General features: G+C 38.7%; 1 protein-coding gene and 1 long non-coding RNA gene across 2 annotated transcripts in view; both read left to right on the top strand.

Moving 5' to 3' along the window:
• MEGF10 (multiple EGF-like-domains 10) overlaps positions 1 to 5437 on the top strand; it is a 99862-nt gene extending 94425 nt beyond the window's left edge. Inside the window, exons 21-25 of the mRNA XM_014954815.1 lie at positions 378 to 505; positions 675 to 798; positions 2385 to 2429; positions 4027 to 4233; positions 5205 to 5437. Of these exons, the coding sequence (XP_014810301.1) occupies positions 378 to 505; positions 675 to 798; positions 2385 to 2429; positions 4027 to 4233; positions 5205 to 5365 (665 nt within the window). The 3' untranslated portion in view covers positions 5366 to 5437. The remainder of the gene's footprint in view (positions 1 to 377; positions 506 to 674; positions 799 to 2384; positions 2430 to 4026; positions 4234 to 5204) is intronic.
• Positions 5438 to 6408: 971 nt separating this feature from the next.
• LOC106895402 lies at positions 6409 to 13676 on the top strand. Its single transcript, XR_001413414.1, has 3 exons — positions 6409 to 6464; positions 8062 to 8268; positions 9240 to 13676. It is a non-coding gene; the product is annotated as an uncharacterized LOC106895402 (long non-coding RNA).
• Positions 13677 to 16055: the final 2379 nt, after the last annotated feature.

Here is a 16055-nt window from a genome sequence, read left to right as displayed (position 1 = left end):
GTGGTGGTGCTCTTGAAGCACCAGAAGGCATTGCTGAGAGCTTGATGGTAAAAGTGTCTGTTGTAATCAGGGCAATGCTGTGACTGCAGAGGCAAAAGAGAGCAAGGGACCACAGCAGAAAGAGAAGTTAGAAGTCACATTTGTGAATGCTCTCTGCTGAAAGTGAGGACATGACTAGTCAGTTACTGCCCTGTATCTATAATTTCTTTAAATAATGCAAGATCTTTAGATTATTTTTTTTCAAGAAACTCTAAATCAGATTCTGAAATCAGTGCAGCACTGTCAAAAACATATCCTAAGAAAGAAATTAGGATTCTTCAATATTTCTTAGGATATGTTGGTTTCAGTTGTTCATTTTTCTTTCTTTTTCTTTTCAGAAACCATCCCTCACAGTAATGGTGGAAATGCTAACAGTCACTATTTCTCTAACCCTAGTTATCATACCCTAACTCAATGCACTACCCCACCTCATGTCAACAACATGGAAAGACTGACCCTGGCAAAGGTAAAGCATAAAATCTGGATGTTTCTGTATAAATTAGTCTTCGGTTTATTTTACTTTGTTTCCTGATGTTTCATGTTTGGTTTTATTTTTGCTTTCCCTGCTTATCACCTGGAAATTCAGCAACTTCCCGTCAGTTTCAGTTTCTATTACCTATCTTTCTTTGAAATAGGCAAAAAACAAACAGCTGTTTGTGAACCTTAAAAATGTGGAACCTGGAAAACGAGGCACTGTCATGGATTACACAGGGACACTGCCTGCAGACTGGAAACATGGTGGCTACCTCAATGAACTTGGTAAGAAAGAGAAAAGGAGGAGAACATCAATGTTATTCGTTGCATTTGGGACAGACTGGAAAGCAGGGATGTTTTCCTGGTCCTCCACTCAGGGCAATGCCAGGCTTGTCAGACTGTGTGAGGTTCAGGGTTATGGGTTTGACCTTCCTTTAAGGGAGTACCCTTAGAGATAAAAAAGCAATTCCGTGTGAGGAGCAGTCAGTGCACAGTGAAGAAATGATACTTGAAATATCTCATATTAATTAGTTTCAAAAAAAAATGGGTATTGAACAATAAGGGCCTGCTTTGGCAAAATTACATATTCTTATTAAATAATTGACAGGTTGCATATATCCTTTTTTTTTTTAAATCCTCAATAAATGGAATCAATGCTTTATAAAGTAGTTTCTCATCATCTGAGCTGCTTCAGATGTAAACTCTAGCAACACCTTCCCAGCTAAGCCTCCTGTTTGCTAAAAGACAGAGCATTGCCCATAAGAAAAAAATTCCTGAGAAGTAGTGTGAATTGCTGCCTTTTCATCGTTCCCAATCTCACAGATTCCAAAAAGGCTATATTGCACTGACCATATCTCTGACCAGTGAAAGCCTTAAAAGGGACTTTAAGTGCCACTAGACTTTAGATTATTTAATTACCTTACTTTCTGGTCCTTATCAGTATCAGAGTCTGGGAATCAGAACAACAGTATGTAACATTGTTGTTTTCCACAGTCTTGGTCTAACTAAAATTCAGGCTCAAATCCGGGTTTTTTTAGTAAAGGGTTTCAGTCATGTGCTCAATGTTCAACTTTACATTTTCTTAGAGCATTTGTACTAGCACTTAAGACTCCTAGGGATACTGCCTATGGTTTTGTTTATAGAGATATTGTGTAGATAAAATGATTTTACGTTTTTTAAGGGTTCTGGCACAGTGCCAGAATACAATTGGATTAAAAAATTAATACTTCATAATATCAATAAAAGCTATTTGAATGAATTAGTAACCATGTAAGTACCAGGTCTCTGAAGACAGTTGTCAGCATTGCTGATTGATGATGCTTATATTGGGGTTTCTATGGAGAGAAATCTGTTACTAACAGATAATTGCAAAGATTGGGCACTTGGTGTTTAGGCCATTCCTGCAGATCAAGGGACTGGAACAGAGTGACCTTGGACAACACAATGGGAGTGATTAACTTTGCAAGCAAAGTACCAAGAATTGGAGTGAACTTTGCGTACCCTGAGAATTTTGCCTTTCTGGTAGATATGGTTTATCCAAACAAAAAATACACTTTAATCAAACAGCAATTATTAGGCTCATTCAAGAGTAACTGAGGGAAACGTAATGTCCTGTGACATATGTGAAGACAAACCAGATAATTTAATGGTCCCATATGACCTTAAACCACCGTTCCATTCAGGAACTACTGTTTGAAAGTGCACAATACCAACAATGCTTCTGTATCTCTGTACTGAGCAGTTTCACAGTTTCTACCTTATTCAGCTAAGGTAGAAATTAGTCCCAAAGCATTTTTTAAAGCTTTAGAAGATGTTATCCAGTCACTTTTCTTTGATTTTAAAACTATTGTTTTTCCTATAATTTTTCTCAGGTGCTTTTGGACTTGATAGGGGATATTTGGGAAAGTCCCTGAAAGGTGAGTTTATTTTCTGATGCATTTACATGAAATGACATAGACATTCAGTTTACTCTTCTAAATTATCTTTGGCTTCTGGGTGAAGAGACTGTAAAATAATTTTGGACTAAATTATTCCTAGACACTGAATCAATGCTTGAAGTTTGTTTGCTTTTTATTTTTTTTGAGGGGAGGGATGTAAAGAAAAAAACAACCAAAACCAAAGCAAGCCTTTCTAAGTCCCCTATGTGTCACATACATTAAATGTTTCTGTAATGCTTGAGTCATGGAATGGCTCTATGCTAAACAACAGAAGAGGGGTGGCCCTTGAATTCAGCCAGGTAAGGGTGCACGCTGCCTCTTACATGCAAGCTGTGAAAGGCTTTTAAAAGAGAAATAATTCCTCTTGGAAATGGCGCGGTCAATGTAGGACTGCATGACTGTGAGCCTGCAGTGCTTCATCACAGTCACTGCAGGCCTTTGGAAAGGATATAAAAATGTGAATACACAGAGAGGCTTCAGAAAAAAAGGCTTCAGAAATTCAGGGTAGTGATGATGTTTTGATCTTTGAACTTTATATTAGACCATACTGGTGTGTGCCACTATTTTTGTTGTATGATTAAGTCATGCCAAGGGTGACTGGAATGCTTGGATATCCAAACAAAGAAAAAAGCTTAGATCTAAGTCCATACAAATAATGAGTTAAATATGTAGAAAAAAGCAGCTGGTTTGTCACCTTGTGTATAATACAGGACAATTTAGCTGAAGGAAGGATTCATTATACCTGACATTTCCTGATTTTGGAGGATTAGGAGAAGCCCAATTTAAAATATCTAAAGGAGTCACAAAGTTATGTGCACCTATCCACTGACAGGTTCACCAAGGTCAGTCTCATGCTGGATAATCAGAGTTGGGAAGAATCTGAGAAAGTCTCTGTTATGAAGCTTAACTAACATAGCATATCACAAAACAACACAGAGAACAAAGTAACATGGATACCACAAAATCTCTTCCCAGCATAAGAAAATACTTCTCTTAAACTACAGTTATTTGTCCTTCAGTTAAATCCTGATATGTCAAGCCACCTGATGTTTCATTTTCAGTTCTATGTGCGTATTACAGAAATTTATAAGAATGGTATGCTCACTCTTTCTGTGTGGCTTCATGCTCGAACTTCGCAGCAAACAGCCAATCCTGGGAGTCACTATCTGCCTAGACATTACTATTGGGAACAGTCTTAGATCACTTATCCTGATTTCAGCTCTTAGAAAGGCAGAAAGTATTCTGAAGTGCCTATTAAAAACTGATTGTACGTATTATCTGTATTCAATGCTAGCTGCTATTTTAACCAGAACTGAAGGTGCTCAGTCTTTGCAACAGGAATTTGCATTTACCATAGCAAGATCGATAAAAGCATAGCAGCCCGATAAAAGAGTGTAGCAGTAGAGGTGCTTTTCTTAATTGCTGTATAACAATTTTGAAGTGTTATGACTGATTCCATTGAAATGTTCATTTTTGAGTGATTTTTTAGAACTCAAAATTAAAGAATGCCCTGATTAGGAGCAATGTCCATACTATGTAGCATGATTGAGAGAGTAATATGTTTTCATTTTTGCAGATCTCGTGAAGAACTCAGAATACAATTTAAGTAATTGCTCATTAAGTAGTTCTGAGAACCCATATGCTACTATAAAAGACCCACCAGCTCTTGTACCAAAAAGTTCAGAATGCGGATATGTTGAAATGAAGTCACCAGCGCGCAGGGACTCCCCATATGCTGAGATTGCTGGCTCTGCTTCAGCCAATAAGAATGTTTATGAAGTTGGTAAGTACAAAATCTAGTTCTAGATGTTGAAGGTTAAGAACAAAGAGCACAGGACTTTTTTTCTTTGAGTCAGTTTAATCAAAAAGAGGAGAAATCACTGAAAAAAAATATTATGTGTTCAGATTTTGTTTTCTGCTCAAAAACTGTAACAACAATCTTAATATTTTTTGATATAAGTGGTGTAATTCACAAGAACAGAGTATGAAATACCTTCAAGTCTGTTCTATAACCTACAGCTACCTCTGAATTTACCTGGTTTGAAAGCCTTTCTTTAAACAACAGCATAAGATAAGCTTAACATTTGATTGCAATATAATTCAGCTTTGGATTAGGCTGCTAAGTACTGCACGCAGCAGTACGTGTATGGGAAGAACTGAAAAGATCCGTTTCCTTCTCTTGATCAGAAAAACCAGCATCTTCACCCACAGACATAGTATTTGATTACTATCTGATTACTTTATTTCTGTAGCTACAGAAAACTTCGGGGGCTTGTGGAATGGTACTTATCCTAATGATATCTGGACTGGTATAAAGTGTATGTTACATACTAGTGGATACCAGTGGATACTGTTTTCCATTTTTGTCCCCAATTAGAGATTCCTCTGAAATCCATCAACATCCCCATTGTGTTTCTAAGGATTTTTATAAAACCTTGATTAAAAGCCCCAGTCATGGACATATTTTTTTTTCTTTGTCAAGACACAAAGAACAGATGCTGGTCCTCTTGCTTCTGTCAGTAACTATATTCATGGCGGGTCCCTGCTGCAGAGGTGTGATGTAGCGTAAAGCCAAAACACCTTAACATCAAACTTTGGTTCTACACCTGCTTTTCAGGACTCAGCAGGACAAGGGATCTTTATAATGAAGCAGAAAGGAGAGGATACTTCGTAATGCAAACTGAAATAAAATACGGTGTTTGCCTTCTGTTTGCAGCTTCTAGTGCTGAATGTATGTGCTCTCTTTTATCACAGAACCTACTGTGAGCGTTGTCCAGGGAGCATTCAGCAGCAGCGGACGTTTCAGCCAGGACCCGTATGATCTTCCAAAAAACAGCCATATTCCGTGTCATTATGACTTGCTACCAGTTCGAGATAGCCCCACATCCTCTACGAAGGAGATCAGCAGTGAATGACCCCAAAAGCTGATGTGGGAGCACAGTGGGACTTCCAAGGGGCAAAGTGGCATGGTTGTGCTCCTTCCTCTAGTTTACCAGACTTTAGATTATTTAATTACCTTACTTTCTGGTCCTTATCAGTATCAGAGTCTGGGAATCAGAACAACAGTATGTAACATTGTTGTTTTCCACAGTCTTGGTCTAACTAAAATTCAGGCTCAAATCCGGGTTTTTTTAGTAAAGGGTTTCAGTCATGTGCTCAATGTTCAACTTTACATTTTCTTAGAGCATTTGTACTAGCACTTAAGACTCCTAGGGATACTGCCTATGGTTTTGTTTATAGAGATATTGTGTAGATAAAATGATTTTACGTTTTTTAAGGGTTCTGGCACAGTGCCAGAATACAATTGGATTAAAAAATTAATACTTCATAATATCAATAAAAGCTATTTGAATGAATTAGTAACCATGTAAGTACCAGGTCTCTGAAGACAGTTGTCAGCATTGCTGATTGATGATGCTTATATTGGGGTTTCTATGGAGAGAAATCTGTTACTAACAGATAATTGCAAAGATTGGGCACTTGGTGTTTAGGCCATTCCTGCAGATCAAGGGACTGGAACAGAGTGACCTTGGACAACACAATGGGAGTGATTAACTTTGCAAGCAAAGTACCAAGAATTGGAGTGAACTTTGCGTACCCTGAGAATTTTGCCTTTCTGGTAGATATGGTTTATCCAAACAAAAAATACACTTTAATCAAACAGCAATTATTAGGCTCATTCAAGAGTAACTGAGGGAAACGTAATGTCCTGTGACATATGTGAAGACAAACCAGATAATTTAATGGTCCCATATGACCTTAAACCACCGTTCCATTCAGGAACTACTGTTTGAAAGTGCACAATACCAACAATGCTTCTGTATCTCTGTACTGAGCAGTTTCACAGTTTCTACCTTATTCAGCTAAGGTAGAAATTAGTCCCAAAGCATTTTTTAAAGCTTTAGAAGATGTTATCCAGTCACTTTTCTTTGATTTTAAAACTATTGTTTTTCCTATAATTTTTCTCAGGTGCTTTTGGACTTGATAGGGGATATTTGGGAAAGTCCCTGAAAGGTGAGTTTATTTTCTGATGCATTTACATGAAATGACATAGACATTCAGTTTACTCTTCTAAATTATCTTTGGCTTCTGGGTGAAGAGACTGTAAAATAATTTTGGACTAAATTATTCCTAGACACTGAATCAATGCTTGAAGTTTGTTTGCTTTTTATTTTTTTTGAGGGGAGGGATGTAAAGAAAAAAACAACCAAAACCAAAGCAAGCCTTTCTAAGTCCCCTATGTGTCACATACATTAAATGTTTCTGTAATGCTTGAGTCATGGAATGGCTCTATGCTAAACAACAGAAGAGGGGTGGCCCTTGAATTCAGCCAGGTAAGGGTGCACGCTGCCTCTTACATGCAAGCTGTGAAAGGCTTTTAAAAGAGAAATAATTCCTCTTGGAAATGGCGCGGTCAATGTAGGACTGCATGACTGTGAGCCTGCAGTGCTTCATCACAGTCACTGCAGGCCTTTGGAAAGGATATAAAAATGTGAATACACAGAGAGGCTTCAGAAAAAAAGGCTTCAGAAATTCAGGGTAGTGATGATGTTTTGATCTTTGAACTTTATATTAGACCATACTGGTGTGTGCCACTATTTTTGTTGTATGATTAAGTCATGCCAAGGGTGACTGGAATGCTTGGATATCCAAACAAAGAAAAAAGCTTAGATCTAAGTCCATACAAATAATGAGTTAAATATGTAGAAAAAAGCAGCTGGTTTGTCACCTTGTGTATAATACAGGACAATTTAGCTGAAGGAAGGATTCATTATACCTGACATTTCCTGATTTTGGAGGATTAGGAGAAGCCCAATTTAAAATATCTAAAGGAGTCACAAAGTTATGTGCACCTATCCACTGACAGGTTCACCAAGGTCAGTCTCATGCTGGATAATCAGAGTTGGGAAGAATCTGAGAAAGTCTCTGTTATGAAGCTTAACTAACATAGCATATCACAAAACAACACAGAGAACAAAGTAACATGGATACCACAAAATCTCTTCCCAGCATAAGAAAATACTTCTCTTAAACTACAGTTATTTGTCCTTCAGTTAAATCCTGATATGTCAAGCCACCTGATGTTTCATTTTCAGTTCTATGTGCGTATTACAGAAATTTATAAGAATGGTATGCTCACTCTTTCTGTGTGGCTTCATGCTCGAACTTCGCAGCAAACAGCCAATCCTGGGAGTCACTATCTGCCTAGACATTACTATTGGGAACAGTCTTAGATCACTTATCCTGATTTCAGCTCTTAGAAAGGCAGAAAGTATTCTGAAGTGCCTATTAAAAACTGATTGTACGTATTATCTGTATTCAATGCTAGCTGCTATTTTAACCAGAACTGAAGGTGCTCAGTCTTTGCAACAGGAATTTGCATTTACCATAGCAAGATCGATAAAAGCATAGCAGCCCGATAAAAGAGTGTAGCAGTAGAGGTGCTTTTCTTAATTGCTGTATAACAATTTTGAAGTGTTATGACTGATTCCATTGAAATGTTCATTTTTGAGTGATTTTTTAGAACTCAAAATTAAAGAATGCCCTGATTAGGAGCAATGTCCATACTATGTAGCATGATTGAGAGAGTAATATGTTTTCATTTTTGCAGATCTCGTGAAGAACTCAGAATACAATTTAAGTAATTGCTCATTAAGTAGTTCTGAGAACCCATATGCTACTATAAAAGACCCACCAGCTCTTGTACCAAAAAGTTCAGAATGCGGATATGTTGAAATGAAGTCACCAGCGCGCAGGGACTCCCCATATGCTGAGATTGCTGGCTCTGCTTCAGCCAATAAGAATGTTTATGAAGTTGGTAAGTACAAAATCTAGTTCTAGATGTTGAAGGTTAAGAACAAAGAGCACAGGACTTTTTTTCTTTGAGTCAGTTTAATCAAAAAGAGGAGAAATCACTGAAAAAAAATATTATGTGTTCAGATTTTGTTTTCTGCTCAAAAACTGTAACAACAATCTTAATATTTTTTGATATAAGTGGTGTAATTCACAAGAACAGAGTATGAAATACCTTCAAGTCTGTTCTATAACCTACAGCTACCTCTGAATTTACCTGGTTTGAAAGCCTTTCTTTAAACAACAGCATAAGATAAGCTTAACATTTGATTGCAATATAATTCAGCTTTGGATTAGGCTGCTAAGTACTGCACGCAGCAGTACGTGTATGGGAAGAACTGAAAAGATCCGTTTCCTTCTCTTGATCAGAAAAACCAGCATCTTCACCCACAGACATAGTATTTGATTACTATCTGATTACTTTATTTCTGTAGCTACAGAAAACTTCGGGGGCTTGTGGAATGGTACTTATCCTAATGATATCTGGACTGGTATAAAGTGTATGTTACATACTAGTGGATACCAGTGGATACTGTTTTCCATTTTTGTCCCCAATTAGAGATTCCTCTGAAATCCATCAACATCCCCATTGTGTTTCTAAGGATTTTTATAAAACCTTGATTAAAAGCCCCAGTCATGGACATATTTTTTTTTCTTTGTCAAGACACAAAGAACAGATGCTGGTCCTCTTGCTTCTGTCAGTAACTATATTCATGGCGGGTCCCTGCTGCAGAGGTGTGATGTAGCGTAAAGCCAAAACACCTTAACATCAAACTTTGGTTCTACACCTGCTTTTCAGGACTCAGCAGGACAAGGGATCTTTATAATGAAGCAGAAAGGAGAGGATACTTCGTAATGCAAACTGAAATAAAATACGGTGTTTGCCTTCTGTTTGCAGCTTCTAGTGCTGAATGTATGTGCTCTCTTTTATCACAGAACCTACTGTGAGCGTTGTCCAGGGAGCATTCAGCAGCAGCGGACGTTTCAGCCAGGACCCGTATGATCTTCCAAAAAACAGCCATATTCCGTGTCATTATGACTTGCTACCAGTTCGAGATAGCCCCACATCCTCTACGAAGGAGATCAGCAGTGAATGACCCCAAAAGCTGATGTGGGAGCACAGTGGGACTTCCAAGGGGCAAAGTGGCATGGTTGTGCTCCTTCCTCTAGTTTACCATCATGTTTGGCTCCTAATCTGTCCAGCAGACAATTGCTGTACATTAAACAGAATCTCAACATGAGGTTTGTATTCTGTATAAAAGTGACAGATGGACAAATGCCACACTCTGGGGATCCTGATCATTCTTTTTTTCATGGCAGTAAATTTTATAGAAACAGGTATGCAACACATTTATACTGTAATATACTGGCTTAAAAATATTAGTTTGCAGATCAGTTTTGATAACATCCCATTTCAGCGACTTTCAATATAGACTTCACATTTGTCATGTTTCAGAGTAGAAATACTCCCAGGACAGTGCAATTTACCAAATACCACTTCATACAGGTGATCTGATTTGCTAGTTATGTAGAAGATAAACTGTCTTGCCAAATTTTACCTTCCATTCTGATCTTTAGTCAAGACATATTAAGCAACAAGATCTGATGGGGATAAATAAGAACAATACTGCAGTTTTGAAAATCCATCATCAGGCTTCTTTTGTCCATTATTTGTGGTGGGCAAACCTTGCTTGAATAGTTTTGGAGATAAAAGCATTGCATACATCAATATTATATGATGCCTCAAGATCTCTTGGTACTTCAGACCCAGCACCAGTCTGCAACAAGTCCTTTGCTACCGTTCAGCTGCATATGTTGCAATACTGACCACTATTTATGCCATACACAACTAATAATCCATAACATATCAATAATTACTTCATAAAATATGTAAATTAAATCAGTTTATTTTTGTCACCATGGACTGGTTATGTAAGGAGTGGACAAAGGTGATGACTGCTGTAAATCTTAACTTCAAGGAAAGGTTTACATTTTATAAACAGGTAGTAATAATGACTGTAATATAGAATAAAATAGTAAAGTGTTCTGATGGGTTTTTTTTCTTAGAAATAACTAAGCAATCTCTGTGCATACTTGCTAAAAATGCACCTTTTCTTTTCTATAGTTGATGTAGAAAAACACATGCTTAAGCTGGTCTTTTGCATTGCTAATATTGTGACACATGTACCCCCCATTCTTCATTAACTTGTGTCTCCATTTTTATGCTGCGTGTCTGTGTTTCTAGTGATCTAGCTTGTAATTGCAAAAATATTCTACTGTGTATCCATTTGTTCTGCATTTTTGCCAACTGGCCTTTATTTTGTCTGGTTAAAGGGACCTCTGGGCAGAAGGAGAGGATTAAAGAAAGAATTCATGTCATACCAATGTCTATCAAACAGAGTGGGTTAGCTAATACAGAATAGTTGAATTTAATTAATTACTTGGGGAAAAAAATCAAGGTGTTTTTGTTGAGGATAATAATAAGAATGCAGAACAAAAGTAAAAACCAGTCCCTCTTTAAAATTTAGCTTACTCTATTGACGATATGGATGGAGACCATCTTTTCAAAAGACTTCTTTCTCTCCCTCCAAACAAAATAGTCTGTTATGAACGGTGCAGTCCCGTGGAAATTAAATTTGCCAAAGTACCCATCCATTGAAGGAAAATTGTCCCCCAAGGAAGTCAACCTGAAAAAAAAAATGGTTGATACAGACTGGACATTCTCTTCCAGTGGAAAGTCAGCTTTATAAGCCTAAAAGTGATGTGGCAGTACTACTTTCAGCTGCGGCTGCTGTCAGTGATGCTGCTTGCTAACATGCTTGTAACAGAACCCACGCAGGCTTTTCCACTCTGCCTGGCGGTAGCTCCACAGCTGGTTCTGAATAGCTTGTTGCAAGGGCTGGTATATTCCTGATTGAGGTGGAAAAGATACAGGCAGTTACGATGAGTAGCATATAATGGGAAGCACTAGTCCTTTCTTCTTTCTCTGTGGGGTTCACATTTTGGCACATGAGGCCTGTGATACACTGTAAGGATGGGATGGGCAGTTGATAGGTCAAGAGTTTGGTGTATGTACTTTCTGGCTTACCACAGGGAGTGCCACAACCATTTATATCTGTACATATGGACTGCAATACAGTCCGAGACAAAGAATTATCGCTGTTGTGACAGCATTGATAGATTTTCCTAAGAAAATCACAGCCGGTTGCCTTTGGAATACCAAATGCAGCAGAGGATCAACTGGAAGAAAAACTGAACAAAACTTCTAGAGAGTTTTTTTAAAAGGAACCCCAGAGCTGAAATGGAAATACAATTTGATTTGTTGTCACTGAAGTGGTGATAAATGAGAGATCTGCATCCAAAGACATCGTTGTGGATGTGCCTAAGCCTGAGAAGGTATATGCCTTTATGAAGTGCCCCGTAGTCTTGGTTCTCACTGGCCATGGGTGCTGGCAGTTTTCCAATACCCTGGGCATTTCCTGTATATCCTTGGAATAATTAATTTGATCGTCTTTGGATTTTGCAAGTACAGAAATTAACTACAGGATTTCAAAAGCCAGTTACCATTTAATCCCTCCATAAGACAAAGTATTGATTTGGTTTGTGTGCGAATAGATAACATGTAGAGCTACTGGTATATACATGTGTTTTGTACTGTGTGAAACAGACTTTGAAATAAAACCTTTCTTCTCTGAAGCCATGAATAGCAAATGCTGTATTTAGCAATTGTGAGCTCACAAAAATTTATTTTCTTACTGTGTGTAAAATTTGGACACCACTAGGTAAATTAATCTTCATGATATAAACAATTCTTTTTTATGCAAAAAAGTGAAGAGCTGAATATAATTGGTTGAAAATTTCCAGTATGTCACATATCCTCAAGTGATACAATCAGCCAAATACTCATGAAAAAAGATGAGTTTCTGATAATTTTGCCTATTGTGTATGTTCTAAATATACGCATTACCAAAGTCTTTCTTTCTACGTGTGGGTAAAACTTCTGTGTAGTCAGCATAAGCAATGTCTGCATATATCTGAGCCGGATTTGCATTACATATAGGTCAAGTAAATGACTTGTAAATTTACTTCAGTGAGTGATCATTGATAGACACTCAGAAAACAGATTGCCTGCAGGGGTATTCTTGTTAAACGATAGCTGTGTATCATTCCAGAGGAAAAAGGCTCATGGGACTTGCAATCCTGCTGTCTCCTGCCTGGCTAGGGAGGCTTGCTGTGGAGTACACGCTGCTGTCAATTTAAAAGACCCCCAACTTGATCCTCATGAGTGTCACACTGCCTTTCTGTAGATCCCAGCGTGCTCTTTAGAGAACTTCAATTTCAGAACATGCATACATATTGTGATGGGGACTTAATGAGTAACGATAAAATAATTTTTGTAATCGCCATCTACTCAGAGAACTGGCTTCACCATAGACGTGAATGGAAAGAGATGCCTTGCCTCTATACATTCACATTACAATAGTGAGAAATACAGCATTGAAAATGGAGATAGCTATCCCCTAGCAAGATGTTCTCAGTTTATTAAAGTGAAAAATGCTGCACAAAGTTAATAGCTGATTTTAAGGTAAGTAGTGAGTATAAACTTTAGGTTTTAAATACTGTAGGCATATTAATTCCGGTCATGTAGAAGCATAATGAACTTCATGGCTTTTTACTGTATCAAAGATTTTTAATCACAGCACAATGTTACCCCCCCCCAAAAAAAGTCCTTATCTTGATCTACCCAGAGAACTCCCATTAATTTTAATTGGAGATGCGCATGCAGATTACAGGGGTAAGAGGATTTCATTGTACTCATTCTTTCCGCTGAGACAATCTGCAAAGCGAAGTTAATATTGAAGTTAGGATAAAACAGAAAGTTTCAAAAGTGGGGAATGTGTTATTTAAAATATATTGGATTTTCCCAAAACTGTGACTACAGTTTCATTTTTATTAGATATGTGTCCAAATAATAGTCCTTAAACTGAAGCTCTAAAGTCCAGACTAAAGAATACAGAGCTAATTTTGACAAAAATGCTTTATATTAAAGATTGTATTGGTAGTAGTGTAAATGACTGAAAACAAATCAGTGCATGGTTATTAATTACTGTACAAAAAATCTTGCCATTTGGTATGCTCATACTAGCACTAGAGCACTGAACCTAACTCTTTTATCTTCAGCTTTTTATCCCACAAGACTTCACTTTGATATGATTGAACTGTAATATATTTTTAAAGAAGACCTATCAAGTATGCCTGGCTTTGTTTTTTCTTAGCTGTAACAAAAAAGTGTTTTGTTGTGAAAATATATATATTTTCCAAAGATGACTGATATTCATCATTCTGCCCTTCACTACCATTTATTTCACTTCACATGCCTTTAGGTTAATTTAATAAAGTTTCTAACATAAGATGGGAAATATTTTGAATTTTTTTCCTTTATTTTTCATTTGCTTAAGATGGATCTTGAAATAGCATGGGAAATACAAAAAATGTTGTCCTTGCCTGTGCTGGACCACCAAGTAATGTGTATTATGAGGTGCTTTGTGGAAAATCAAGGCTGATTTTGAACTGCTGAACTTTGATTACTATCTGTTCCTACAGGAGTTAATTCTGTAACTGAGGCTGTCTTTCAAGCCTCTCACTTGAAGGCTTAAAGCTTCAACCTTCAAAAAGATGGAAAGCTGAGTTGCCAAAAGCAAGGCAATTCCCTTTTTAGTAGGATAGTAGCCTTTGATTAACCATTCAAAATGCAATCACCAAAGTACAAACATGGCATAAAATGGGCTAACATATTGTAATTTCTGATTTGTAATACTTATCTACTAAGATAAAACTAAAGCTATGGCAACAGAAGAAAATTGTTCTTTACGATCACACTCAGATCAAACATGAGAGATGTGGCATTAAAAACTAATCATAGGAAAAGAGAAGAACAGAATGATTTGGATGGGAAAGAAACCAGGCAAGAGGGAGCCATGTCCTGCCTGTACCCTGCCATGGGAGGAATCAGGGGAGCGTAGAAGGCTGGCCAGCAGTGCCTAAAAAAGAGGCGTTTGGACAATGCCCTTAAGAATGGGCCTTATCTTTTGGTCAGCCCTGGAGTGGGCAGCCAGTTGGACTAGATGATCCTTCTAGGTCCCTTCCAACTGGAACTGTTCTCCTCCATTCTATTCTATGCTGTCCTATCCTATCCTATCCTATCCTATCCTATCCTATCCTATCCTATCCTATCCTATCCTATCCTATCCTATCCTATCCTATCCCATTGGTTTCTATTCTATTCTATTCTATTCTATTCTATTCTATTCTATTCTATTCTATTCTATTCTATTCTATTCTATTCCAATTCATTTAATTCCTATGGATGTGATCTATCTGGATTTCTGTTTGTTCCTCAAGGGTCCGTGCTGTTCCTCAAGGGTCCGTGCTGGGGCCAATACTGTTTAACATTTTTATCAATTATATAGACAGGGAGATTAAAGGCACCATCAGCAAGTTTGCGGACGATACCAAGCTGTGTGGTGTTGTCGATACACCAGAGGGACGGGATGTCATCCAAAAGGACCTGGACAGGCTGGAGAGGTGGGCCCATGTGAACCTCATGAGGTTCAACAAGAGCAAATGCAAGGTTCTGCACCTGGGCCGGAACAATCCTCGCCACCAATACAAACTAGGGGGTGAGGTGTTGGAAAGCAGCCCTGAAGAAAGGGACTTGGGGGTGCTGGTGGATGAGAAGCTGGACATGAGCAGGCAGTGTGCAGTTGCAGCCCAGAAGGCCAATCGCATCCTGGGCTGCATCAAAAGATGCGTTGCCAGCAGGTCCAGAGAGGTGATTCTGCCACTTTACTCTGCTCTGGTGAGACCTCACCTGGAGTCTTGTGTGCAGCTCTGGAGCCCTCAATATAAGAAGGACATGGACCTGATGGAGAGGGTCCAGAGGAGGGCCACAAGGATGATCAGGGGGATGGAGCACCTCTGCTATGAGGACAGGCTGAGGGAGCTGGGGTTGTTCAGCCTGGAGAAGAGGAGGCTCCGCGGAGACCTAATAGCAGCCTTCCAGTACCTGAAGGGAGCCTACAGGAAGGCTGGAGAGAACCTGTTTAGAAAGGCCTGCAGTGACAGGACGAGGGGCAATGGCTTTAAGCTGGAGGGGAACAGATTTAGACTGAAGATTAGGAGAGCGTTCTTCACTGTGAGGGTGGTGGAGCACTGGAACAGGCTGCCCAGGGAGGTGGTTGAGGCCCCATCCCTGGAGATATTCAAAGAGAGGCCCTGGGCAACCTGGTCTAGTTGGGGGTGTCCCTGCCGACTGCGGGGAGGTCGGACTAGATGACCTTTGGAGGTCCCTTCCGACCTGGGAAATTCTATGATTCTATGAATTCCTGTACATGGCAGTTCTGTGTGAAAAGAACTGGGAATCCTGTCTGGGCGGAGCAGAGACCAGCCAGCTCTGCTATGATGTACCCATGGTACCTGCTTTTGAGTGATTACCTCTCACATCCTTCTGTTCTCTCTACTAATACATTTAAGTTCTCAGAGAAAATGTGGGAGAATGTACACATTCTAACGGGATACAAGCAAAGAAGAGGAAGATATTCTGCCAGAGATAAGGTTGCTTTCCTGCGTTCAATGTGGCTTCACATCACTCACAAAATAGGCCTTATGGGTTTCAGCAAGGCCACTGCCCACATTAGACAGCGGACAACTTCTTAATGCATTTAAGTGTACAGTTATTAATAAAAGGTACCA

Source organism: Calidris pugnax, unplaced genomic scaffold, assembly GCF_001431845.1.
Source record: "Calidris pugnax isolate Ruff unplaced genomic scaffold, ASM143184v1 scaffold157, whole genome shotgun sequence".
NCBI lineage: Eukaryota > Metazoa > Chordata > Aves > Charadriiformes > Scolopacidae > Calidris > Calidris pugnax.
This window is presented reverse-complemented; position numbering and strand designations above follow the sequence as displayed.